Here is a 27,999-nt window from a genome sequence, read left to right as displayed (position 1 = left end):
AATAGCCAAGGGAGACCATAGTTATTTGATCAGGAGGTTTAATTTCCTTCCCTCTCAGCATTGCCAAATGAAATAGCTGGCACTTTTCAGAGGGCACTGTAAGAGGTAACAGGGAGAATAGTGTCTGCCGGCCACAGAGCCCTGCCTCTGCCCAAACCTTAACAAAGCATTCCCAATTCCCAGAGGCTCTATAGAGCAGTCTGGAAATCTGAGAATTTACTCATTCCCAGTGGGGTTGGTTTAACTTTCCTGGGAACTTTGTGCCCTGTGAGTCTAGTTTTAGTCAAACATCAGTATTAAGAGGGAGATGCCCTTGCATTTTCACTCCTTCCCTCTGAAGTTTTGGGGTTAAGGGAAGAATAGACTGAGCAAAAGAGAAGCCAGGGGGAGTGTAATCTGGAACACCATTTCCAGAGCTTTCCATGGGGTCTAGGTGCTGGACTCTTTCCAGGGAAACATATTGACGAGGAGCATCCCATTCACAGGACACAGGGAAACCAATCTTCCCAGGGCAGCCTGGAGGACAGGTTTAAGGATTTGGACAACAGCTCTGCACTGGTCACTCCACATTGAAGAGTTCAGAATCCAAGATGGATGCAGGTGTGGTTGTGACTATCAGTTTTCTATTTCCTGGGTCAACCTAATTCTCTGAGAGCACAGGAATCTGTGAGAGAACTGGGTATCCTAAGAGAGGGTTCACTTTAGAAAGAGGAGAACAGAGGTAACCAGGGTCCTAGGTTATAGTCAGGAGGTCCCAACAGAAATTCGCCATGAAAAACCCTGACTTCTTTCAACAGGTTGGCAGAGACCCCAGGATAAGTTGATTGCAGATTCCTATATTTCTGAGGACACAAACCCCAAAGGGACCATCAGAGAATCTTGCCTTAAGGAACTTGCTAGATGGAAAGTTAGAGAGGGAGGGGGCTTCATCCTCAAGTCAGCAAACTTTCTGCTGGTGGTGGGAGGTGGGGGGAGTCTCTCCATCCAACTGCATGGTCCTCCTAACATGAGTCTCCAAGCATGGCTGAGGCCTCTAAACCACTTCAGCCTAATCTTCCCTCTCCTTCCCCCATCCTGGCTTAGGAGAGGTGTGTATAATGCGGTGGAAGTGGGGTACAGTGAAAGGAGAGAATGGGAGGAAAATTTGGACTCCAGTTGGCCTAGACTACCCACAGGCCACTGGGTTAAAGGAGAGGGAGTAGGGAATGAGTGCTTCTGGAACTCTCCAGTAAGCCTGGGTAATATCCTCACCCAGCGTACCAAAAGGGGAAATGAAACCAGAGGGATAGGGAGGTAGGAAACCAAGCTATCAGACGTTGCTGATACGCACACTAAGGGCACTGCCCTCCTTCTCAGCTTGTTCCCTTAATGACTCCTCCAGCTTGAGCTTTTCGGGGTCTCCATAGCGTACAGTGCTGTCACGGAGGCCACTAGGAGGGGCCACTTTCACAACTTGGTCAAAAAGGCTAAAGTCAGCTACGTATTTGCCACTGGCTGACAGTGAGATGGCAGGTGTGAACTCATAGCCCCAAAGGATCTCCTCTGGCAGGTAAGAAGTACGCACTTGGCAAGTTGCACTGGTGGATTCCACTGTCCCACTTAGGATTAGCACCAGCTCAAAGTCACCCTCACCACTGCGAAGCGGGAGGTCTTTTAAGGGACTGGTTTCATCTACCACATGGTAGAAGGTAAGGGGTAAAATGAGGAAGGGGCTGTCAGAGGCCGTGTCTACTTGGAAAGTCACGTTGACCTGGTTGAGCCGGATATTCTCGCCCTCCTTGGTCTGGTGTGTCTGAAGCAGTTTGCCTGTCACCTGGCAGCCAATGAGGAGGCTCTTACGCATATTGGCAACTCGGATCATAAGGCAGGGCTTCCCATTGTGGGCTGCTACGACTGCGTGCTGGCTGAAACGAATGGTCTCAGCCCGCTTCTTGGGACGAGCAATCTTTGCCAGGAAGGTACCTGTGATGAAGATTTCCAGGATGGTGGTGAGTACCAGCTGGGCAATCAGAAGCACAATGGCCAGTGGGCACTCCTCACTGATGTAGCGGAAACCATAACCAATGGTGGTCTGGGATTCGAGGGAGAAGAGGAAGGCCCCAGTGAGTGTGTGTACCTGTACCACACAGGGGGTATGGTTGGCTGGGGGGCCCAGCTCCAGCAGGTCTCCATGAGCTACAGCTACCAGATACCACACCACGCCAAAGAGGAACCAGGTGCCTGCAAAAGTTGCAGAGAAGAGCAGAAGCTTGTAGCGCCACTGCATGTCGATGAAGGTTGTCCACAGGTCCTTGAGGTAGAGGAAGCGTTTGTCAGCAATATGCTCCATTCTCACATTGCTGCGACCATCTTTTGTCAGGACTCTCCGCCGTCGTATCCCTGGGCCCATCAGGGGCCGACTTTCTGTCTGAGTGGTCTGACTGTAATATACCTTGGCAACTGATGTCATCTAGAGGGAAGAAGACAGTATAATGGTGGTTATTGCAGAAATCCAGCCAACTCCTAGCCTCCACTCCATGGAAAGGAAGAAGTAACATTCATTTTGGTACCACTGACTTGTTCTTTTATTAGCAAATATTTATTGAGCATTTGCTATATGCCAGGCACTGTACAAGATGGTGGTAAGTCAAAGATGAAAATGACATCCTTGCTTTCCAAGAACTCACAGCCTAGTGAGAAAGAGGTATTCAATAAGCAAATAATTGCAATGCAGTCTAATATTTGTAATTCTTAGGAGAGGCTGAGAGAAAAGATTAATAAATTCATAGTTTCTTGAATGTGGGGCCAGAGTAAAGAAGGCTCTACTGATTTCCATTTACCACAAAACAAATTCTGTGAAGATCTCTAATTCTGAAGTAGGGTTCCTCCCTACCCTCATTAATGGCATCAGCAAGAAAGACTATTCTGTTACCAATCCCCATTAACACATACATACCCTTTCTCCATGTTTTCTCCTAACTGCAAGTCTATACTATTGGTGATACTAAGATATTCATCTGGCTCAGAAAATAACAGAAACTGCCCATTCTACTTTTCAAAATGTTCTCTAAGCACCCAGCCCATTTCACTACGTATCAGTATCATCATCATCATCATCATCATCATCATCATCATCATCACTATCATCTGGAGAACTTTGGTCTAAGTTAAGTTCTAGGGTGGTGTTAGGAAGAGCACAGACAGGACAAAAAGAGCAAGAAGAAATAAGCAATGGCAAAAGGAGAGGCAACATGCTGAAGCTTTCTGGCAGCACTAGAATATTTTCCCAAGGACTGGGAGAAATTCCAGATTGGAGGTGGCAAAATTGTTTTGAGTAAAGTAGGAAGGTTAGTAGTGTATGTTAGTGGCTATGTCTGCATAAACAAATTCAGGATTGCTATTTGTCCTGATAGTAGAAAGTAGGACAAGTCTCTGAAATAGGAGACAGATCACTTAATACAAGGTGCCTGGTATCCCTGCCCAAGGAGTAACTTGTACTTTTCCAGCAGAGAAAGAATTTTAATCACTTGAGCCCTTTGACTCTGGATATGATGGCCGGATCTTCTGCGAAGGAGCAGGGTGTTCTCAGGGGTGTTTGATCCTTGGGGGACAGAGGCTCATCACATTCTCCTTTCCGAGAAGTCTGAGCCATTGCATTTTGTCATTCTTCTTCACACTGCCCCTACTCCACCTTCTCCACAGCCTGGAAAACTCAAAATTGTTTGGGTCCATTCATATATCCACCTAAGAAGGCACTAAAGTGGCGATTACCAAAGGGTGAGAATCTCAGAATGTTCAGAATCAACCAGGAGCTCATTTTACTAGCCCCTACCCACTTGGGACATTTGCCCCAAGTGAGACTACTTGGCCAAATAGGGATTCCATCTGCTGCCCAATATCCTTAGCTACTTCGGAGCAAAAGGGAAGCTCTGTAATTCTGAAGTTTGAAGAATTCTTATTTAGATCCCAAGTAAAGACCCATTCACTACTCAGTAGTAAGAAACCACCACCATGATGCCTGCATATATATACCATTTTAAAGTTTACACATTAACATGCCTTTTCTTTTGATCCTCAAACTCTTGAAAAGTAAAACCTCCATAAGAGATTTTTGAGGAACTGTTAGAGAACAGAGGAAGTGCTAAAAAGTTGTGGATGAGTGAACATAATTTTAATTTTCCATAAGAAAAATGAGGTACATTTCACAAACTACAGACAAACAGGTGAGATATTGATCCTAGGCAAAATTCTAGAATGGAATATTAAGATTGTGGTATGTGGGCAGAGTGAGGGAAAGGCAGTTATCGGTAGAACCCAGAATGAGGTTACTAAGAACATGTCATACCAAACTAACCTTATTTCCTTCTACAACAAGGTTACCAAAGTGGCAAATCAGAGAAATGAAGCAGCTAAGCAAGAATTTTGACCAGATCTCTCATTATGTCCTTGGGGATACATCGGAGGGAGTGGGGGGGGGGGGGAGCCGGGATGAACAGAATACCACTCTAATTGAAAAAAAATCAGTGGTACAGGTGAGAGGATCGTGACAGCCTGCAATCAGTTTTCTAGTGATGTACCAGAGCTTTATCTTTGGCCTTGCCCTATTCAATGTCCTTAACACTAATTTTATTCAAAGTATGGAACACATGGCCATCAATTATGTGGATGACACAAAGTTGAGGTGGATCACAAATGCAAGGTCGGGGGCAGAACTGGGATCCAAAAGGAGACAGATGAGTGGGCCAAATCTAACAAAAAAGATAAATGTTGGGTTACGTATTTGGGTCCAAAAAATTACCTGAGCAAGTTCTGGATTGGAAAGATGTGATTTAGTAAGTAGAACCAAGAAAATAAATTTTAGCAGGAAATAATCATGTATGAGTTACCTATGTGTTTGGGTTGCCAGAAAAGCAATACAGTCTTAGACTAGTTGAATTAAAGTATATAGAATAAGGAAGGAGATGATTCTGCTCTGCTCTGTTTATCTCACACCTACGATATTGAGTATCAAGGAACAATCAGGATATGAGAGGATTCAGAACCAGATCATATAAGAAATGGTTGAAGGAAATGGAATTTGGTCAGGAAAAAAAAAAAAAGATTATCTGAAAGATATGATGGCTGTGTGCAAATATTTGGTTTGAAGGGCTGTCAAGTGAACAGGTTTGGACTTTACTTTGAGCTCCAAAAGGAACAACCAGGAATAGTGAGTTCAAACCACAGAGAAAAAGAGTCCAGACTGTTATGACAACACTGTAACAATCAGGACATCCAAATGTGAAGAGAGCTTCTCAAAAGGTAGAGAGTTCCCTCTCCCTGGAAGTGTTCAAGGACAAGTTGGACTAGCACTCAGCTTTAATCTCTAGAAGAGATTAAAGCTGAGACAGAGAATGCAGAGCCTGGAGCTTCTAGAGCCCAATGTTAAGGCTGCAGACTCGTGGGCACTGGAGATTTGGGTTACTGGCTAAAACTGTCGTGATTGCCGCCCTCCAGCTGTGTACTCCGCTGTTGCCAGCCTTTATATCTGCCTCCCCAAGCTGTTGTGCCACCACCCACAGCCAAGCAGTTTTGTTCTCCGTGGTGGTGAGAGTCAGAAGCAGATAAACATTCAGCTACACTACACCCCTTGCTGGCCAGGCCAGCGGGGAAGGGAGCAGGCCAAAGTTCCGGAAATGATGGTTGCTGCCCCACCTGAAACACATACTCTTTCCTCTAGAGGGTGCTGTTTTCCCCAAAACAGTCCCTGCCAGATGCAGGGACAGAATCTGAAGAATTCTGAAGATCAGATTCTGAGTGCTAAAAAGAGACAGAAACAGAGACAATCACCTTCTTTCTCTTCCAAAAATTGAACTAATGATTCTTTCCTTGAAACAAAGGCCAGTCATGCCTACAGTGATGTTCCCTCAGCAAATACCATTCTCACCTACTGCTTCTTGTCTGTAGAGCAACTAACTCGGGGCGTGATTTTTTTTAACCTGAAGCTCATGAATGATTTATTCTCCAGAATGAATGGATTTATCAGAGCTTTCTTGAGTACAGGACTGCTCTGGAGTAAAAGCACTGCTCTGGTGCCTCTCGTAACTAAAACTGATCCACAGCTTCCTGCTGCTTTGAGGAGAAGCTCCAAGCCTCTGAGCAAAGTATTCAAAGCCCTTCTTGATTTGGTCTCTGCAGACATTTTGGCTTTAGTCTTGCCACTCTTCTACACAGACTCTGGACTCCAAGCCCCATAAAAAGCCTCACTGTTCCATCCTTTCTGCCTTTGGGCATGCTTTCACATTGCCCTGCTCCATGCCTATCCGACTTATCTTTCAAAATTCAAGTGTTAGTTGCCCCCTTCAAAGTTTTCTCCAATGATCAAAGAAGTAGTTCATCTTCTCAATTTGCCTCACTCCCCATGAGTTTACTAGGCATGGTCTTGTACACATTCCGATTTTAAAATATAGTGCTTTGCAGTGGTTTGTTACCATTGTTCTCCATCTGTGAGCTCTCAATTTAAGGCCATAGACTGTGACTTTCATCTGTTTCCCCAGTACCAAGTAGAGTTTGTTAAGAGAAACTGAGTAAAGGAATGACTGAAAGCTTGGTCTTGATGGATGGAAGCCTGAGTCAAGGCTATAGCCTTAATCTACCTCGTAAGAGATGCTGAGTTTATGGAGTCCTTCAGGTGGCACCATGGCAGATTGGGAGGAACTCAAGTTTACACAGGTTCCACTAACCCTGCAGATATCTACAAATCCTTTTTTCAAAAGGTAGGAGGAAGCATACCCCAAGACATCATGCCCAGCTTTCCTCTGGATCAGCTGTTCCCTTTGCAAGTGGATGGAGAGGGAGAGTAATCCTTGAAAGTAGTCGTGGGCATTGGAGTGGACTATGTCAGATTAAGTGACTAGAAAGGATGCTTCAACCCCCTCCATGGGCAATGGCAGAGTGGGCAGGGAAGAGCTGTGCACCTTCTCCTAAAACCCACAGGTTAGAAGGGCAGAGACATGACCCTGAGCACAGAATTTTATGTTTTCTCTAAGGCAAGAGCAACTTGACTGGAAGGAACTTTGAGTACTAATACTAAATGCATTCATTTCCAAATGTTAATGAATCCTCTTTCTCCTCCTACCTTTTTAGTTTCCGAAACAGTTAATGGTGCCATCATCCTCTGCGTTACTACATTGAAAATCTTGAGATCATCTCAAATTCTCCTTTTGCATCTCGATCTTCCTCAATTATCTTAATGTCTTTAAGCTGAATCACTTCATTAGCTTCCTACTCATCTCTTGTCTCCATTCTTTCTCTCAAATCCATCCTATACTGTTCCTGGATTATTCTTCCTCAATTACACTTCTGATCATGAACCAATGAGCATGTATCCAGTACTTTACAAAGCACTTCATCCTCTTGGCATTCCTATAAGGTATTAAGATTATAATCTTTATTTTATGAATGAGAAAACATGACTTGGTAAATTGTAGAACTGAACTCATGTTCAGGTCCTCTGTCTCCCAAACCCATCCACTTTCATTATAGTATAACTGTCTCAATTCATTCCCCAGCTCAAGAGATAATGCAATGTCTCTGTATTATCTACCAGAGAGGCCAGACTCAGTCTGGCATATATGGCCTTCCTTGATTTGCTTCGAAACCTCCTTTCCAGCCTTATTTTCCACCTATTCTCTTGTATTGCAAGCTTCAAGCCAACCAACTATTCCCTGTGTCCTGTTGTACACACCTTGTTGTACACCTGCTCTTCTCTCTTCCTGGTCTCCCCTTCCTTTTTGTCTCTACATATCCAAGATCTCTTTCAGAGGCCATTTCAGTTCAAATGATCCCTCTGCCATAAAGCCTTTTCTTATCACTACAGCCTTAATACCTCCCTTCTCTGAATATGTATAAATATATACACACATACAGTTAACCCTTGAACAGTGTGGTGCTTAGGGGTGCCAAACACCTGTGAAGTCAAAAACTTGGGTCAGCTCTCCACATAGATTCCCAACTGTGGTTCAGAAGTACAGTTGACACTTGAACATGGAAGGCTTGAACTGCATGAGTCCACCCATATGCAGATTTTAATCAATAAATACTGTAAATGTATTTTTCTTATGATTTTCTTAACATTCTCTCTCTGGTTTACTTTATTGTAAGAATATAATATATAACATATAACATACAAAATATGTGTTAATCAATGTTTACATTATCAGTAAGGCTTCCAGTCAATAGTAGACTATTAGTAGTTAGTTTTGGAGAAAGTCAAAAGTTATATGTGGATTTTCGACTATGTAGGCAGGTGGGGATCAGTGCCCCTAACCCCCACATAGTTCGAGGGTCAAGTGTATATTCAGCTATACCATTTATTGCGCATCTATTTGGCACAACATGTGTCTTCTACTACAAATAAGCTTATCGAAATAAAGATTCAGGTGTATGTTTTAATTAGTCTGATGTACAATTAACACAGTGTATGACACACATAGTAGGTGCTCAAGAAGTATTTTATGAGTGAATGAATGAGCTGAAGGGGCCTTCCAAACCACTCTCTTTGTAGGGACCAATCTAAGAGAACTGTGAATGGACTTCATCCCCACACTAGGGCTAAGAAGGTGTGGAAGCTCTTTTCCTGGGTAGGACGGATCAAACTTCCCTCTGGTCCAGGGCCTCTTTCACTTTGGGGCCTTCTCATTCCCCCTTTTTGCTTGTGTCTTCTCTTGATTTTTCTTATAATGTTTTCTCTTTTTCCAAATACACGAAACTCAATAACTGATTATCAACTCTAACAGATATGCAAATGAACCAAATGTTCTCATTTGTAATGTTGTTGCCCACCACACAGAAAAACCCATGCAGTTCCAGCTGCATTTTCATGCATTCATGAACATTTTTCAAACATCTACTAGTGCCAGATTTGAAACAAGACACTGGACTATGGAGATGAATTAGATGTAGATTCTGACAATGAGGACCTTATAATCTAATAAGGGAGGCAACCATAAAACAGGCAGGAAGTGATAAGTGCCATAAAAGAGGTATCCTGAAGTGCTGGGGAAGTTTATGAAGGGAAAAGTGACATCTAGCTTAAGAGAGCAGAGCTGGGAAAGAAACTAACATGTACTGATTGAGTGCCTCTTATGTGCTAGGCACTGGACAAGGTTTCTGGGGATTTTTTCATGCTAGCTCATATAATTCCCCAAACAACCCTATCAAAATGCTATTATCCTCATTTATATCAGGAAACAATCAGTAAGTAACCAGGAGTTTAATTTTTTCCTGCATATATGACTGTCTCACTCAGGTAAGACTTTACAGAGGAAGGTGGCAATGGGACTGGGCCTAAAGAATAGGCAAGATTTAGACCCTTGGAGATTAGGGTTTGGGGGGTCAAAGAGAAGGCCTTTCCAGGAAAGGGAGCAGTATGAGCAAAAGATATAACACTGAGGAAATTCAGAGCCAGCCGGCAGGCAGGAGCCATTCGTTTTGGTTGAAGTGTTAGGAGCACATGAGAGAATAAAACAAACTGGGAAAACAATAATGTGCTCTGATCCCTAACACCTTCCCCTCCTGCTGCATGTGTTTAGAAGTCAGATTGCTAGAATGAGGGGCAACAGCAACCCCTCGTGGGAGTGGAGACCTCTTCCCTATGGTGTTCTGGCCCGCTGGACATCCTTTCCTAGGTGATTTCTCTTTTTTAGACTGTAGGGTCCTTCTTCTTCCTAGCATTCTGTTCAGGGAAATGGAAGGAGAGAGGGAGAGGGGACCACCATTTACTGAAAGGACTGCTTGAGACCAGTACTTTATATTTCGTCTCTGCGAGGCCTCTGTAAAATGAAGTTTTCTCTTCATGTTTACTGATGAAACTGAGGTTCAGAGAGCCCAGGTGACATAGCTTACGAGTAACAGAGCTGAAATTAGTACCTAGTTCTGGCTGTGTTCCAAAGTCCATTCCACTATGCTTTCAGGTGAATCTTATAGTGATTTTGCCTTCACTGAGCAAATCCAACGCCAGAGAAGATGACACCTAGAACATGCTAGGCAGTGAGCAGGAGCCCACCTGGTGTGAAAACTCCCCAGCAATGCCACCTGGGGTGTGTTTGATGGTTGGTAGTGAGCTCTTTTTGTCATTGCCTTGTCCTAAGTTTCAACTCCTGGGTTTGCATGGCATGTCTTTATTCTCCCCATTTCCTTCTCTTGGGCTGTGCTTGCAGCTCTCTTCCCATTTCTTCTGTCTGTGCTGCCCTGCTTGCCTCCTCTTGTATTTCATGCTAACTCTTACTAAAGTGTTTCTACCTCTGTCTTCCTTCGCATCTTCCTCTTTGTATTTTCATTCCCTACACATCTGTCTGGACCATCCTTCTTCTCCTCATAGTTTCTTCAGTTTCCTGTATCCCATCCCGAAGAGCTGATTTTTAAAGATGGTGATATGGAGGAATAGTATGCTATCCATCTAATCACAAATCTGACCTAATTCTGTACCACGCTGTATCTCCATTGACATGTCCACATCAATAGAGGTATTCTAAGCCCTAAAGCCTCCTTCTTCTCCCTACTTTTTCCCTCCAGAAAACAGCCTCTTGATTTAGGGATTTGGAATTGGGGTCAGAAAGGGAGGCAGTTTCCACTATAGGTATTAACTAATCTAGTTATTTTAAGTTTGAAGGTATTCCTGAACCAATCACTGTAGGGTTTAGATAAATGAGTAGGTGTATAGAAATAGGGAGTGGTGGTACCAGTTTGTTCTATCCCAAAATCTGCCCATCATGCTTAAGTGCTATGTGTTGAGAGAGCCCTGTATACAGAGGGGTTTGGAGCACTATCAGCCTTCGAAGCTGAGGCTAGGCTGGTCTCTAAGTCCACACTCATCTTAGCTGAGCTAGGTATGTACCCAGCATAAAATTCGGAGTTGGAGTGAGAGAATCAGGTACAAGGGTATTTGAGGATCCTGCCGAGAACTAAGAGGCAGCATTGCCTGGTGGAAAGTAGGTTGGGCCGGGAAGCAAGAGACCTAGGAACCAGTCTCAATTCTGCCATGGACTAGTGGTGACCTTGGGCACATCTCTATACCTCACAGGCCTTTATTTACTTATTTGTGGAATAAGGGTGTTGTTTTAGTTCCACATGTCTCAAACAAGCACATGATTCAAAGCCACATGATTAAATTCAATGTATTTTCCTGAGATATCAATTTTACTCAAAGATTTTGAAGTAAAATCTTATTTTAGTATTAAGCTAATGATGCGCGATAGAGTAAAATAAAAATTTACATAATGTAAAAGACAAAACAAATTTCAAGGATGTCCAATGTGTGGTTCATCCCTGTATCTTTAGGAGTATAATTCTCTATCCTCTGCCTTTCAGAATGAGTTGCTGAGTCAGTTTGGGAGGTGCTGCATTTGAAGACTATCAAGGTCACTTCCTGCTTCAAAATTCTACGTCCAACTTGAGTCCCTCCCACTGCAGTTTGGTCCCATCCCTTCCAGTGGCCTCGGTGGAGAGAGAAAACAGCTACTCACTCAGCCTCCTCTCACCAACCATGTATCTCTTTTGAATACAAAGCCCAACTTGAATAGCAACCTTGGAGGCCTCCAGAAGGAGATCAGCTTGCACTGGGGACTGAAAAGAAGCATTTCTGAGTTTCCAAGTGTTCTTAATGAGAAAGAGAGGGGAAGAGATGAGAAAGGAAAGGGGTATAAGAGGAAGGCCAGTAAGAAAAGCACAGCAGGATTATGTAAGCCCTCAAGGGTAGAAGAGGAATGGAGTTAGGTTTGGGGTTCTTTCCAAACTTGATGTCTTTATTCATTAATCTCCCTCCTGTCCTTCCCCCAAAGAGAAATAAACACTTAGAAATAAAGCCAGATGCACACAAATCTTAAGGTGGGGAAAAAGAGGGCCATGTGTGCGTCCAAGGCCTGCCTTGCCAGCTTAGTCACTGTTGCCTCTGTCCCCCACCCTCAGGTCTCCATCCCCTTCCCTCCCATCCACTAGCCTCAGCCTGACACCAAGGCCTTGGCCCAGGGAAGAATAGGCTTTTCTTCCCTTGTGTCAACATTTGGAAAGTTCTCATAGTCTGATCAAAAGAAAGGATAAAAGCTTTCAGAGCATTTCCTGGGAGCCTGTGACCTCTGTCTGGCCCTTCTGACCACCCTATGTATTTTCTAGCCAAGAGAGGGAGGGACACAGAGATGGGGCCATGTCAGATGTTCTCCTCTGTCCAGACACCAAGCCTGCCTGTCAGTATGGGCTGATCAGATCAGGACTACTGCCCCTTCCTTCACCCCAATCCTCAGGCAGTGCCTTCTGCCCCCTGCAGGTAGGGAACAGTGTTCTCACAGAAAGCGGGCACCTCAAAGACCCCCTCTTCCCAGCTGGAGAGGAAAAATACCTTCCTGGCACATGCCGCAAATGAGCACTGCCTCTTTGATGCATTTGCCCCTACCCCCCACCCCACACTCATAGCACCCCTGACTCCAAGTCATTACCAAGTCTGCTCCTACCTGCTGTCTGGTCCTGCCCATCCTGGTCCTGAGTGAGGAGCTTGGCACTGGGCAGAGTTCAGCTGAGGACAAAGGATGCACCACTGCCTCCCCAGCCCCAGCTCTAGGAATCTCAAGAGCCTCTTGGCCTGGCTCCATCTGGGTCCTCAGAAAAACATCTACTTGGAGATGTTAACCCATACTTCCTCACCTCCACTGAAGAGTCAGAAAAATCAGTATCAATGCTAAGATACAGCTGGAAGCAATGACATTAATAGGAATAACTTCTATTGCCATGGTTATTCTATTATTATCAGTAAGACTTGAGACATTGAAGAGGTTCACAAGGACACTGGAAGAGATCTCAGAGGGTCTGGGCTGAGACAATGACTGAGATGTCTGTTCAGGAGATCTTGGTCATGTGCCAGCCTGCCTTGGCTCTCTAATCACTCATCATCTGGCCTCAGCTCCTGAGACTCCACAGTGAGATTCTATACCCAACTGATTCCCAAAGATACTGGTAGAGGGGCTCATACTAGTTTAGAGTTAGAGGTATTCTTCTGGACAGAGCCATCTCAGGAGAGTTCACCTCCACCCCAGCAGCACTTACATCAGAGGGGGCTGGCAAGATTACAGATGGGGACAGGGGAAGCCAGGCAGTGAGAGGGAACTCCTGCAAACTTTAAGCACCAGATAGATATCTGACCCTCTCTGCCCAGCACTGAAGATTTATCTCCCAGCCACCAGGGGGCAGGTCTTGCCAGCCCCTAGGGGCTACCCTCATCTCTGCAGCTTGCTTTCTCTCGTAGACTCTTCCTGCCCCATCCACACCCCAACCCATTCCTTTTACTATTAGGTTGAACCATATGAAATTGCCAATTTAAAAAATTGGGTCCCATGTCAGCAATATCAAATGATTCAATCTACTAATATTTAATAACAATAAGAGTATCAGCGACTTTCAGACCATGAGGCTCTGCAGTCTACAAAGCATATTAGAAACAATTCCACTTGACCCCACACTGCCAGCTGGGAGGCAGAGCAGCACGAAGCTCTCTCCAAGGTCACAGCTGACCTTCTAGTCATTAAATCCAAGGGCATTTTCTCAGTCTTTGACCCAAGCGGCCTCTCTGCAGCATTTGAAACAGATGACAAGCCCATCTGTTCTTGACACTTTTCCCTTTGGCTCTTCCTGTGATATAGTAGGAATCCACTGATTTCGTAGACCTTGATAGCCGTTCAGTAGCCCTGCCACATCTAGGCTTCATGATTTGGGGCAAATCACTTAAATTCTCTGAGTTTCCATTTTCTTTATCTGCAAAAAGGATCTAAAGAATACCTCCCTCACCATGGTGTTGGAAGAATGAGATGAAAGCAGATATGTGAGAGCATTTCATGGGTTGTGAAGCACTAAGTACTCACTGTTACTCTCTGACGTTGTGGTCCAGGTTCCCTCTCTGTTTACTTTTGATCTGCCTCTCTTGCTGTGGTCTCTCCTCTGCCCCTTAACTGTTGGTGTTTCTCAGGGACTCACCATTGGCTCTTATCCCTAACCACTCCACTCTCCCTTCCTGGGCTGTTTCAATCCCTCTCCTGGATTCCACTTCACCTCTGCCTGTCTGTCCAAGTACTGAAAGGTTTCTCCCATGTGGAGCATTCCAGTTTTAACATGTTCAGCCTCATGTCCTCTCTCCTCAAAAGGGAGTCTCTTCTGTTTCCCCTCTTGTTCAAAGCATTACTTACTATCCATTCAGTACCCTGGGTTTCTCTCTTGCCCCTCATCCAGTTTAGTCTCTAGGTCTTATCAATTCTGCCTTTGTGGACTCCTCTTGTGGAAATCTCCTTGGAGCCCACTCTAGTTCCACCTTGTATTCACTCTTACCTGAAATGTTGCAACAATCTCCTGTTCTTCCTGCCTCAGCCTCACCTTCCTCACCTCCACCTGCCTCAGCTGCCACAGGGCCTTTCCCATCACTCTTGCTTTAAATCCTTTAATGAGTTACACAGCTTTTGTAATGAAACCCAAATTTTTGACATAGCATTCAGAACCCTTCACCATCTGATTCCACCCTAATTTTCACAGCCTCTCCTTTGATATTTCCCCCTAGGTCCCCCATCTTCTAGTCACACAGCACTTCTGTTTGCTCTTCAAATATGGCTGCACTCCACTTCCATGTCCCATGCCTTTGCTCATGCAATTCCATCTGCCTAGAATACCCTCCAGAAGGACTTACTCTCCCTCTTTGTTCCTGGAACATTTTGACACATCAACAATATAGCACATCTTTGTCCTTCTTGAGAGATCTTGAGCTCTTTGAAGGCAGAAAGCTTCTCTTTTTAAACTAGTATCTAAATTTAACTTAATTGATTAGTTTAGAGGAAGAATTTGGACTTGAAGTCCCTGATCTGATTCTAGGCTAGGGATGTCAACCATACAGCATGGGGCCACCACTCACCCTGCCCCTCACCCTTAACGGATATCCCTAATTCATCATAGTACTTTTCTTCTCATTAAGTCTCAGAATCTTTCTCAACATGGTGATACAGAGAGCCATTTTCAATCAAATGGTGTTAGCCTAGCAAATGAAACCTGTTATCCTGGCATGTCTGGGTCACAGCCAATGTCCCTATCTGTTCTTCTTTCCCACTATTTGCCATCCTGGTCTGTGTCAGTTACTAGCTATGGGAACTTCGGTTAATCTCTTAAATTTCTAGGGCTCAGTTTTCTCACCTAAGGAGTCAGTAAAACCTTCCATTGTGTGGTCAGAGTTACATGAGATAAAGTATGTGAAATCTTTAAGGGCCTTAGGCAAATATAAGATATTATTATTATCCTACTTTGTAGGTGAAGGAAAGTATCTATTGAATTAGACAAACTAGGTCTCAGACAGGTGGAGTAACTTGCTGACATTTATTTAACAGCTGAGCCGGGAACCTCTGTCCCCAGTCCCATAAACTTTCAGTCACACCCTAGTGGGCTTGATGATGTTCAATGTAAACCCCTACCTTATTTCTCTTTTCTCTAGGTGAACAATGATTTGTGGGGTAGGATAGCCCCAGAACTGGAGGAGGCTTCCAACCCACCATGTTTATCCCACCTCCCTATAATCTCAAGAGTAGGCCCCTTCTACAACCCTCCCAACCTGCTGAAAGATAGGAGAGGTATGCAGTGAGGGATGCTGCATGGAGCCAAGTTCCTCAACTCCTTCCCTTTAGCTCTTTGCCCTCCTGCTTGTCCCTAGCCTTGGTGGCTCCAGGTAGCTAGAAGGCTTCTCAAAGCCCAGGTTGGCCAGGCCCCAGGAGATAAGATTTTTGGGGTGGTGGCCAGTGAGCCACTGAGCTGTCACCAGATCTGCCACCAGAGTCTGAGAAACTAGAGAGGGGCCAAGCTGATGGGGGGACCAGTATGGTTACCTACCTGAGAGAAAAGAGGCAGGCCAACTAGGTCCCAGCTGAAGGCCTCTTTTCTATACACTTTCTCGTCTGTGATTTTAGAGGTTGCATTGGCTAGCGACGAGGGAGGGCTTGGGCCTGGTTGATTGTGAGTCCAAGTGACAGTGCAGGCAGGGAGGCAGGAGTCACACTCCACAGTGTGGAAGCACCCTCAGGAGCAGCTCCCATAGGGGCCATTTTATCTCCCCACTTTTGCCAAGAAGGACCATGCCCACCTTCCCAAACAAGAGAATCTTTTCTGAACAGATTCTTAACCTGTGTTTTGTTCACCTTTATGTCCTCCTCATTGCCTAGTATAGAATTTTGGCTAAGTATTTATTGATTTAAAAGAGCCTATAGGATTGATTTCCATTCATTTTTCCTTCCTCTGTCCCCTTTTTGGTGTGTGACTTGCTTCTTCCTTGGGAAGTTCTCCCTTTAAGCTTCCCACTGAAGTTTCAACCTCCCAACAGTTCGAGGCACTGACTAGATCTCCCCACTGGCCTTCACTACAGGCCACAGAGCCATCTTTTCTCTAGTTTCCCTCAATCTTCACTCCACATTGCCCTCAGCCCACCTGCATCATTCTTCCAACTCTCTGTAATGAGGGGGCCAGATGAGGAAAACGAGGCCCAAAGGGGGTGCACAGTACTTAACAGGAGGGCCCTAATGCCAAAATCCAGTCTTCCACAGAAGGTTGGTTTCTCTTTCATGGTGGGAGAGAGGTAGAAAACTTCAGACCTGGGCCAAAATGGGTCCAGAGTCAGATAATTTTAGACATGAGCTTCCCCATGGATGAAACAGGTCCTTCTGGGAAGCCCAGGGCTTCCTTGTGTCCATACGACCAAGGACAAGAGAACTGAGACTTGGGACAAAGGGAGAAAAAAGACTACGGAAAAAAATGGAAGGGAAGCAGAGGGGTACCAGCTCCTAAGTCCCTAGAATTACAGGTGGAACAGAGGCCATAATAACCTGATGTCTGCTGACCTCGCCAATGTCAGTGTTCTCCACCCTCTACCCACCCCCTCACACACGCACTCCGCTCTCCAGCCACACACTAAGCTTCTCTTGACCAGGCTCTGCTTTCACTTACCAAGAACAGTTCTTGGCAAATAATGAAGCCTCTTCCATGGAGCACTCTTCCTCTCCTCTCTTTGCTTGGTTAATTTTGACGCCCCCTTCAGGCCTCAACTTAGATGTCACTTTCTCTGAGAAGCCTTTCTCGATGTCCACACACACCCAGTAGGAGTTGCGGCCCCTCCTTTGTGCTCTCACGGTGCTATGGACGTCCCCACCTGAGCCCCTACAATGAGCCAGGCCTTGAGCTGGGTGTTCGCACATCATATCATCCTATCCTTTCTGGGAGGCAGGTAGTTCCATTTCCTCATATTGATGGTGTGGAAATCAGACTCAGAAAGGGTATCTGACTTGCCCAGAAGGACGATTAGGAAGTAAAGGTTGACTACAAGTTGAATCTAAGCCTGCTTAAACTGGCGTTTGTACTTTTCACCTTGTCACTGTACTGTCATAGAATGTCCATGCTGGGAGGCCCTTGTGGTCATCCCATTCAATCCTCTCATTTCACCGAAGAAAAAACCCAGGCCTAGAAAAGCTGAGTAACTTTCCCATGACTAGACAGATGGCTAGTAGCACAAGTGGTTTTAATCAGAATCAGAGCAATAACCCTGGCCTTCTTTTCCATTCCAGCCTCCCTCTTCCTACAAGATCCTTTCTTGCCCCTGAGGTCCCAAAGGGCCAGGTGCTGTGGAGCCAACCTTGGAACATTGTCCACTGAGCTCTTTCTCTGTCCAACCACAGCCGCAGCCCAGGAAGTGTCCGGTGTGACATCAGCAGATGTCAGGAATCCTCCTCATCCCTGCAGCAGCTGACCCAAAAATACACCAACAAGAAAATCAAGAAAAAACAGCAAATAGCAGGCCCATGGCAGGAGATGGGTTCAATGATGCTCTCTGCTAGGGGTGTGAAAATGGGCAAGGAACTTTGAGACAGCTGCAAATCTCATGCCCCACAGGGGCTCTGAGTGTCCTTGGAACTATCTCCCCTCCCTGGCCACCAACCTTTCTTCAGTAGAAGATCTCTCTCATCAGGAGGTGTAAGTTCTCCACCTTTTTCCATCCTTTCCCTTTGCCTAGTACTACCTTATACCACGGGTATACTTCCTGTTAAGTCAAAATTTACTTGCTGCTGCCTAAGCAGTTTATTCTTATTTGTACCTTCAGTAGAGATGAAGACCCATAGATACCCTGGACTTAGGATGCACATTCAGGGAACTGAGCCACCTTCCCCAACAGAAGTCCTGTCAACTCCCTTTCCTTCTCAGGGGTCATTGTTCCATGTATGGAGAGCAACTTCGACCCTCACACAGAGAAGTCTAAGGGGGTCACCCCAGAAGTGATCCCTCTACCCCTTCCCCAATTTTCCACTTATTCCTTATCCACTTTCCTCGTTTGAAGAGAAGGATGGGGTAGGGGTGGCATGAAGACCCTGACTAGATGCAGAACTAGATTCAGAGGTGGCTATGTCCCAGTTCTCTCTCTTGCAGTAGCTAACTGCCTGAGTATAGCTGGAGGGGTTGAAATTCTACCGGGGTGGGCCTCTTTCTCCAACAGGGGACATTGGAAGGGGCATTTGGAGGCAGAAGAACCATACCAGGGTATAAGGGTAGGGGAAGTGTGCTCTAGATGAGGCAGCTTTAGCAGAATCCCGCAGCCAGAGGCGGGGCATTCTAGGTGAGGAGCAGGGTTAAGAAATAGAAAGCTTCTGCAAAGGTGTGTGCCATTCTGATGTAAGGAAACATCATGGAGGTCAGAATTTGATAATATCTGCAGTTAAGCAAACCAATGCTCTCCATCTGACGGAGCTGTGACTCCATCTACCACCCTAGGTCCCAGCACAGCATCGAGCAAGCAGCTCTCAAATCCTTGGGGACCTGGTGAGTCCTCCACTTACTCCCCTTTTAAGGTTCCTGCTCCAAGCTTCTAGAAGATGCCCCAGACCAGAATAGTAGCAGAGGCATAGAACTCCTACAGATCCTTGTATAGACATAGGATATTAGTAGGGAGGGTCAGAGTCAGGCATCATAAAAGACTTGTAATCAATAGAGATCTCAAACTCCGAACCCTAGTAAGAAGCCATGGGGCTTCTCTCTCCAGCCATCCAGAGTCAGAGGGGAGGAGAGGGAATGAAAGGAGGTAGGCTCCCCTGCCTAGAGGCAGTGGACAGGTCAAGGTGACCTTTTGAGGTTCTTTCTAGACTCAGAATCCTAGTTAAGGTCTCTGTACCTGTTATTCACACCTCCCCACCTCCCTACCATGCCCCTACTCTTTCCCAAAAAAGGTGGGTAAAAGATAGCTCTGTGGAAATTCCACATGCCTGTGGGTCATCTGAGTGAAGCAAGGAGGCAGATAATGACTCTCAAAAAAAAACAAAACACCTAGAGGCAAGAAACCTCCATTCTCACCCTAGCTCTGCCACCTGGATATATCATGTCAGCTTTCACAAGGGAAATAATAACTGTCCCATCTACCTCACAGGGCCATGAGGGGCTGTGACATACCTGAGTTCACGGGACAAATGCAAGGATCGTCCCCCTGGGCCTCTGCGGCAGCAGGCCAGGGTTTGGTCATTCACACAGAGCTCCTGCAGCGTGCATGGCTCAGCTCTGGGAGTGGTGGTCCTGGCCTACCCAACTTCTCCATGGTTGGCGACATGGGGGCGCCATGTTCGGAGTTCAGCAGAGGCCCTGTCTGTGGTTAACATATAAGCAGGTGGGTCTGGGGCAGCGGGACATTCCCTGCCTCAGGGCTACATTCTTGAGGTCACAACAAGTGCAAACTTGTTATAACCTGTGTTAGAGCAGCAGGGGGCAGCGAGGGCATGGAGTGGGGGATGGTGCTGAGCTGGCTGAGGCTGGCAGTTGGGGTGCCAGGGGTAAAGGGGGGCTGGGCCAAGGGCAGGTGTTCAGGGGCATCTGCGAGTGGATGGTGGCAATCATGGGGGTCTGTGTGCCTAGGGAGGCCACTCCCTGTGCGGTGTGTGGGGCTGCATAGATGAGTGTGTGCCTGTATGTCTCTGCATATATGAATCCTGTGGTAGGAGGAGGAAGAGAGGCGGCAGCCAGGCCCAGCTGGGCAAGTTGAACCGAGGAGTGGGCAGGCTGTACCCCTTCCCCTTCTCTGCTGGCTGCACAGAACCTACATTCCAAATCCATCCACAGCTGCCCCGCCCTGCCAGCTGGTGCCTCTCCCCTCCGCGTGCCCATTTCCTCAGGCCACTCAGGGAGTCGGTGGGGGTGGGCTCCTGCCCATCCCCCCTGGCCCTGGGCCCACTCCCTCACGCTCTCTGGGCCCTCCGGACACTGGGGCGGGTGGAGGGTGGTGGTGGGGGGAGGCTCTGAAAGCAGGTGACTGTTTGGGGGAACTTGGGGACAGAGCCCCCATTGTGCCCGCCCCTGAGCCGCCTCAATGGAGCTCTTTGGCACAAAGGGGCTTTGACAATGGGCAGGACATTAGTATGCAGAGCCAGCCCCTCAGCCCTCTCCCTGTCCCACAGCCCAGGAGGGGGAAGTAAGGGGCTGCTGGCTGCTCCAGTGAAGGCAGGGGGTGGGGCAGGGCTAGTCTGAAGCCATATCGGCCCACAGGGGCTCCCTGGGGGACACTGCCCAGGAGTCAGGGCAGGGAGACTAGACTAGGGCCCCCAAACCTGCCACTCGCCAGAAAGAACTTTTCAAGTGGAAAAGGCCACGGGGGACTGGCAGGGGTAGGGGAGGAGGGGCTGTGGGAGGCCAGGCAGGTTCTGGAAAGAAGCAGTGGCAGTCTGAGCCCACCCACTTTTTGCCTCAGTTTTACCCTTTATTCAAGAGAATTGTGTGGGCAGGAGAAGAAAAACGGAGCAACAGACAGCAAGATCTTAAACCGAAGCCCGCAGCATCTGAGTTGTCTTGGGGCCTGCGGGTGGGATCTGAACCTCTGGAATGCAGAAAGGGCGTGCCCTCAGGACTGGGGTAGTTGGGCTTCTGAGGAAGGCAGCTCCTGCAGCCCAGCTCAGAGGAATTTGGCTGATGGGCCCAAGAGCCGGAACTAGCTGTTCCCTGGTGTGTCTGCCTGTCTCCCCATCTGCCTCATCCTCTTCCTCATGCTGTGGGGAGAGGCTTCTCTTCTCCTGCCCAAGGACACCCCAGCCCCTCCCCCACCCCCACTAACACCCTCAGCTACCAGCTGCCTTTCCTAAGGTGCAGTGCCCTGTCCTAGGGCACCTCAGAGCAAAGGGCAGGTCAGGAAAGCCTGGGAAAAGGAGCGGGGCGTGGAGTGATGGAAGTGCTGAGAGTAGGCTCTAAGGAAGGGGCTGCAGGTACCACAGGAGAGGCAGCGCTGCCCACTCACAGACTTCCTCTGCCCTGGGCCAGGAACCCCCAGGAAAGAGGGCTGCTTTACAGAACTATTCCCCACAAGGCAAGACAGAACGATCTTCTGGGCTTAGGAATGTCTTCTCCTGGCGTTCTTTCTCCTCTTTTTAGTTGCTGTGATGTCAGGAAGTCCTCCCTGCGATCTGCCCTGAAGGCTTCCTGCTATACTACCGTGGGCCCTGAATGGCTCACCTGGATTGCTGAGGGAAAGGTAAGGTCTGCTTCCTTACCCCTCTCAGGACCTTGGGTTTTCTTCCCACTGGAAAAGTCTGGTGAGGAGAGCATAGGGCTAGGAGTAAGAGCTCCTAGGTTCAGAGCCCAACAACCTTGTTAACTTTCCCTGGGACTTTGCACAAGTGCTTTCCCTCCCTGAGCCAAGAAGTCCCCATCTGTAAAGCGGAAAGAATCAACTCTGTGGCTCCCTGCCTTCTGGGCTGATGGGCAGTGACCCTGGGGACAAGGGTGTGGAATTTAATAAAAGCTCACATTATTCAGCACTATGCTAAGCCCTTTCTAGTTTATGTCATTTAGTTCTCAGCAACTCAAAAAGCAGGCACTTTTTTAAAGCCTTGTATTATAGATGAGGAAACTGAAACACAGAGATGTTAATAATTTGCCCAAGGTCACACAGCTAGTGAGTGGTAGGCCTGAGATTCAAGCTCAGATAGGTAGTCTGTTTCCAGAACTGACATGATTAACCATGGCCCCGTACTTCTTCCCTCATGAAAACATTCAAAAGACCATGGGAGACTGGGGGAAATCAGTCAGGATATCCAGATTGGCCCAGTGTGTTTTGAAATCATTTCCTGAGGTTCCTCTAGACTGGTAATTCTAAGTGTGGTCTGGGGTCCCTGAGGGTTCCTGAGACCCTTTCAGAGGCTCTCTGAGGTCAAATCTATCTTCATAATAATGCTAATATGTTCTTTGCTTTTCTTACTTTAATTCTCTCATGAGTGTTCAGAGTTCTCCAGAAGCTGTGGGACACATGATATTGCAACGTGTTAAATGCAGGCACAGCCACGAGAAATCAACTGTCTTCTATTAAGCCAGACCTAGATAAGCTCTGTGAAAATGTGAGACAATGCCACTCTTCTTACTAAACTTTTCGTTTGTTTTTAAAATATAGCTATTTTTTATTAAAAATATCATTCATATTGACAGGCAATGGGTTTAATGTTTTTAAATGAATTAAGAACTATTTAAGTCTTCTCAGTTCTCATTTCTAACATATCAGTAACAATAACCCACATAAGCAAAAGCTCTTTGATACCTTCAATAATTTTAAGAGTGTAAAGGGGTCCCGAAATCAAAAAGTTTGAGAACCACTGCCCTAGACTAAGACATACTCTATCTCTCTTTTTGCAAGTTGCCCATGTCTTTTTTATCAAAGGGTCAAACAGGGAGGTTTACACGTGGGGAGGAGATGTGTGCCAGGGTCTCATGGTTGGGACTAGCTGATGGGCTAGTGAGGGGACAGTCCCTGGAGGAATGTAAGACTAAGAGGTCAGGCCTAGGCCTCACTTGGAAGGTGTCCCAGCTTACAATCCCCTGCTCAGATGTATGCTCAGGACAATGGGACTGTCCCAGGTTGGACTCTCATCTTTGCCCTTGTTCCACCTTGTATGCCTGCTGACAAGCCGCATCAGGTGGAGTAGCCCTTCCTGGTGAGGAGAGAAAGGCTCTGTGGGGCCCAGATACCCAAATGGATTTTTATGTTTGGGCCAACAATGTTTAAAGGACTGTAAATTGGGGGTTCTGGGGTCTGCTGCTTATAATCTTCAGCTACACTGTCTCCACAGGATGGGGAGTTGGTAGAAGAGGGATTTCTCTTGAGGTTCCCTAGAGAGTTGGAAAATAGGGTCTTACATATACCCTACTCCAGGACACTTGGCCTCTAAAACCAGGGTCCTGGCCCCAGAATCAGCAATCAGAAAGGTCTCCTAGCTAGAGCTAAACTGGTTAGCAGGCACTCTCGGGCTGAGGGCTTGGGGCAGAAAGAGATACCTTCATTTCAGGAAGTTCACATTCTGACACAGGCAGAGCCCCGACCCTAGAGGAGCCCCCATGCAACAGGGAAGACAGGATATCACCTTCAACATCGCCACTGCATTGGCATCTTGGGAAAAGTCAGACACAAGGGACAAGGGACAAGCAGGATGCTGAGGAGAAGGGAGCACAAGATGACAGAGCAGATAGGAAAATGGGAATGAAGCTTGGCAGTAGGGGTAGGACTCAGACTGTGAAGGCCCAGAGTGGGAGAGTTTGGCACAATTGCCATCGAATATGTCCCCTGGAACAAAGTTTGAATGGGAGAGTCCCAAAGTATGGGGGTGCTGGAGGGAATGAGGAAAGGCTTATATAAAGTATCTTGAAGACTATGGGAATTTTCATCTGAAAACTAATGAGGATGTCTGGGTAGGAAAGGAGCAAGATAAAACTGATGCTTCATGGAGACAATTTTAATGATAATTTGTGGTAGAGAGGGAATCTAGGAAAGACAGGCTGGACGTCTTTCCTAGAGAGGTCATTATGTGGGTATCCAGGCTGATGACATGGACAAGCTGACCAGGGGACAGAAGAAGAGAAAGGCACATACACCTGAGAGAAGGTGGCAGGGGGATACCTGGTCAGGGAGAGGGACAGGCAGGGTCATGGAGGGAGGGGACAGAGATGAGAAGGGGGTAGAGAGAAGCTGAAAGAGAAAAGCTGCTCAAAATGGGGAAAGAGACTATCTGGGGGAAGCTCAAAACCTCAGTTATTGAATCTAAGTTGAAGACAGGACATCCACTTGGTCAAAACTACAAGAGGAAGGTGACCCAGGCCCTGGTGCTGGCCTTCCTATTGGAATAAAGAGAGGAACCTCATCTTAAACTATGTGATAATTCTCCCACCATCCCAAAGTTTAGAAGGGCAGAGGGATAGAGATCTAGGAGAGAACCTCAGAAAAACCACAGTGAAAGGCTGGGGCAAGGCCCAGGAACCAGGAAAGATAACAGTAGAAAGAGTCAGAGCACTTTCTCCAGGCCAAGCACCATTTCAAACCCTTTACAAATATTGACTCTTTCCATCCACAACTATTATTAGCCCCATTGTAAGGATGAGGAGATTTGTGTAGCTAAGTGGTGAAACCACGATTTAAACCCCAGGAAGTCTGACTTCAAGGCTGTGCCCTTAACCACTACGCCTACTGTCTCTCAGAAAAAGCCAGAACAGAAAGGAGCCCAGGGACAGCACTGTGGCATGGGACAGCCATCTAGGAGAGGTCTCTTGATAGTTGCCACAAAAATCCCTGCGCTTACCTGAGCTTCACAGCTCCCCTCAGAAGTCTTCACGATGGGCTCTTTTGTTTTGGGATTTTTGTTTTTGTTTTATTTTTTGGTCCAGAGGGTGGTCTCCCTTTCTTTCCCAATCTTCATTTCAGATTTCTTTCTTTTTATGGTATGTGCTTCCTGAAATTTAACTTAAGTTCTTCTGGCTGCAGCCTCGCCCCTTTCCCAGATTTTCTGCCATTGGAAGAGAAGGAAATGGCCATATACACCCTTCCTATGTTACATCTTTTTAGAGGCCTAAGTGCTAATTCAGTTGTCTCAGGGTCCTGCTTCTCCAGCCTCTTTCTCCAGACCACGCATTTCAGTTTTTACTTCTCTCCCACATTCCAGAGCAAGTCCCTCCCTATTCCCCACCACCTCAAATCCAGCGCCAAGCTGGCAAACACCCATAGGAGAGTTTTTCTCACAATCCTTTTCTCTTTGCCCTTTCAAGGTTCTGATGGGAGAGGTGATGAAGAGGGGCCACCTAAATGCACTGTCTCCATAAAAAAAGGGTGACAACATGTATATTAAACTCAGATGAAGAAAGAAAGATAAGCATTGAATTTAGGCTGTGATAGAGTGGGGTGATGCGGTAAACTCAAAGAGTTCTGATTCCTGGCCAACTACCCTTCATTGGGTGCTAAAACACTTGGATTCCAATCTTCCCTCTCTCTCCAGTCTTTCTGCTATTTCATTTCAATGGTGTGCCTTGGATTATCCCTTCTCTCTGCCCTCTTCCAGGGCCTCACCTCTCTCCTGGACAGCTTGGTCTCAGCCTGGACAGTAGCACTGACCAGTCAGGAAAGAGAAGAATCTAGGCCAGAAAGGGGAGGGAGAGTGGAGGTTTTCCCTTCTGTCCTAAATAACCCTTGTCAGGAAAGTTGAGGGGCTCCATTGCCCAATGTCTCTTTCCCTCACCACCAATGCCTATCTTCCATCTTGTGTGCATTTTGCTAAAAGGCCCAGGAGGCCTTTTCTCCTTTGAGGAAGTGGGTGTTGCTACATGACTCATGCCCCAGAGCCCTAAACCCCTTATCCCACCACTCCGAGGATGACCCCAGAAGACTTTAGTTGTGCCCACCCAGATCCTAGTGTCCTAGCCTCTCTGGTCTCTAGGGAGAGCAAGAAAAGGAGTCCTCTGGGTCTTCTGCCAGGCCTTTCCCTTATAGCCCAAGCCAACAAAACTGGAGCTATAAATGAGCTCATGCACAGAAATGCAGGTGTAGGGCACAGGGAGCAGGTGGGGGATGCCAGAGGGCAGACAACGAATCCTCCCACACAAACATATGTGTCAATAGACTGGATGTGGGGTGGATGTTGAGGGATAGATTTTTTCTTCCTCAGAGTAGGGGGCAGTAGTGGGATTCTTCATTACAACCACAGAAGGAATGGGACCATAACCCTGACCCCCACCCCCACTCAGTGGAGTCACTGCCATTTGATATCCAGAGACAAGTTGGCTGCTGGGCTCCGGGTGGGGGTTGGGGGGATGGCTCAGAAAACAGCAGCTCCTTTCAGGACCCAGGTTGGCAAGGGCTTTGGGAGGCTGGACTGGCCCAGATCACCCCCAAACACCCCCTCTCTCCTTCACTACCACCACCAAAGAACTGGGGTAGGGCGGAGGAAAGAAGTTGGCACTGCCTGGGCCATGCCTATTGCCTCCGCAGACCAGCCCTGGCCCCTCTCCCAGGCGTGGCATCTTCCCTCCCCCTCTTCCCTCATTTCTTCCTCCCCAAAAAACTAGCTATGAGCCAGGACACCTGCTTCCTTCTATACTTGGTCCCCTATACCCATCCTATACCTTGAGGAATTAACAAGCCCTACCCCTCAGCACAGAATGGTTCCCTCCATCACGCCAGGAATGAGTTCAGAAATTTTTGGAGATTAGAGAGAGGGTTTTGGGATGAAACTAAAAGGAACCCAGTTGTGGTTGCTGGCCCCTCTCAGGCTGGTCTCTTGATACCCACTCCAGGCCCTCTTCAGCACCCATGGCAAGTGTCACCCCTCACAGAAAGGCACCAACTCTCTCACATCATCTCCATCTCCATCCAGAACTGCCTAAAGCAGTCCTGGTGAGGAAAAAATTCAAACCCCACAACCAAAGGCAGACTGGCCAAAAATCTTTAGGCAGAATTCATATTGATAAGCAACATAACCAGGCTTTAAGCCTTGGCTCCCTTTGGGTCCAAATTTGTACTGCTACCAGTCTCCCCCTGCCCCCCCCTGAGACACCCCACTGCCTCCTGATGATGAATGTTCCCTCACTCCTCAATGGGGCACTTCATTAACAGGAATGAAATCTCAAGATAACAGAAGCCCTACTCCAACTTTTGCCAGTTTTATCCTTTTATCCATTCTAGGGTTCAGCTCTCCTCCCTCAAATCAGGAAGTTCCTACCCTCACTTCTTTCCTATTACAGGTGCCCTTGGTTAGTTCTTGATGGGGAGAAGGGATGGGATGGGAAGGTCATCACCATCTGAAAGTAAATGCTAGAGCCCAATCTGTCCTTCATCCTCTAGCAGGAGTAGCCCTGCTGCTTTCCTCCTGGGGATCTCAGTGTGAAACAGCCAGGGGAGGAGAGCGGTAATGGGGAGGGGTGTCCTGAAGTGGAGGGCAAGTCAGAATGGAAAGAAGAGACTGAGTGGGAAGGGATCTCAGGCACACCAGGCTACTGAGGCTAACCTAAGCTATATGTGTTTTTCTTTCCATATGTGAACTAGTGATCAGTGGGCGTCGCTATGTGAGTGTCACTTTATGGGGAGGGGGGAAGGGGCTGAGAGTGGGAGGAGAAGTAACCTGACATTCTGGGAAGAGAAGGCACTGTCTGGAGTGCCAGTGTGGGGGATGCATGGTTACAGGTGGTGGTTACTATATTTGTTGGAGGAGCTATGATCTAACTGCAGGTCTGTCCAGTGGGAAGGGGCATCAGGAAAGCCCCTTCCTTCGCCTACAAGGCTGAGGTAACCAGCTTGGGTAAAGTTACCTTTTGGGGGAGCCCTTCCGAGGAGGGCCTAAGGCAGGAGGCTGGGGAACAGTGCCACACTGCTGAGGCCAGCGAGGGTAGGGAACGGCGGGGGGCGGGGCGGGGGGGGCCAGGTCCCTATGTACTGGAGAGGAGCAAAGTGGACAGGACTCCGGAGGAAGCGGCAGCACTCCCTCATCAGGGCCGGGGACTTACCTTGGGTCCGGGTGGAGTAGCCCCTCGGATGGGTAGTGGTACAGACAGACAGACGGGGCGGGCAGGAGTGAGGAAACGAGCTGTGTGACGGTCAGGGCCAGGACTCTTAAACCGGAGCTGGGATCAGATAAGGACTGGTCCTGGGCCAGCCGGGTCGGGCCGGCTAGGGGTAGAGCTGGGCCGGGCCGGGCCGCCCCCTCCCTCCGCAACTCC

At 47.3% G+C, this 27,999-nt stretch overlaps 1 protein-coding gene across 1 annotated transcript; it reads right to left on the bottom strand.

The window, feature by feature from the left end:
- KCNJ10 (potassium inwardly rectifying channel subfamily J member 10) lies at positions 1 to 27,999 on the bottom strand. Its single transcript, XM_039839986.1, has 2 exons — positions 27,787 to 27,999; positions 1 to 2,449 (listed from the first exon to the last, which is right to left on the bottom strand). Exon 2 carries the CDS (start codon positions 2,447 to 2,449, stop codon positions 1,310 to 1,312), a length of 1,140 nt encoding a protein of 379 aa, XP_039695920.1. The 5' UTR covers positions 27,787 to 27,999; the 3' UTR covers positions 1 to 1,309.

The sequence above is a fragment of the Pteropus medius genome, unplaced genomic scaffold (genome assembly GCF_902729225.1).
Source record: "Pteropus medius unplaced genomic scaffold, Ma_sr-lr_union100, whole genome shotgun sequence".
Lineage (NCBI taxonomy): Eukaryota > Metazoa > Chordata > Mammalia > Chiroptera > Pteropodidae > Pteropus > Pteropus medius.
Note: the sequence above shows the minus strand (reverse complement) of the source record. Positions and strands in the feature narration are given on the sequence as shown.

Coding starts and splice junctions, on each gene's coding strand:
- KCNJ10 (XM_039839986.1), bottom strand. CDS start 2,449: ATGACATCAGTTGCCAAGGTATATTACAGTCAGACCACTCAGACAGAA.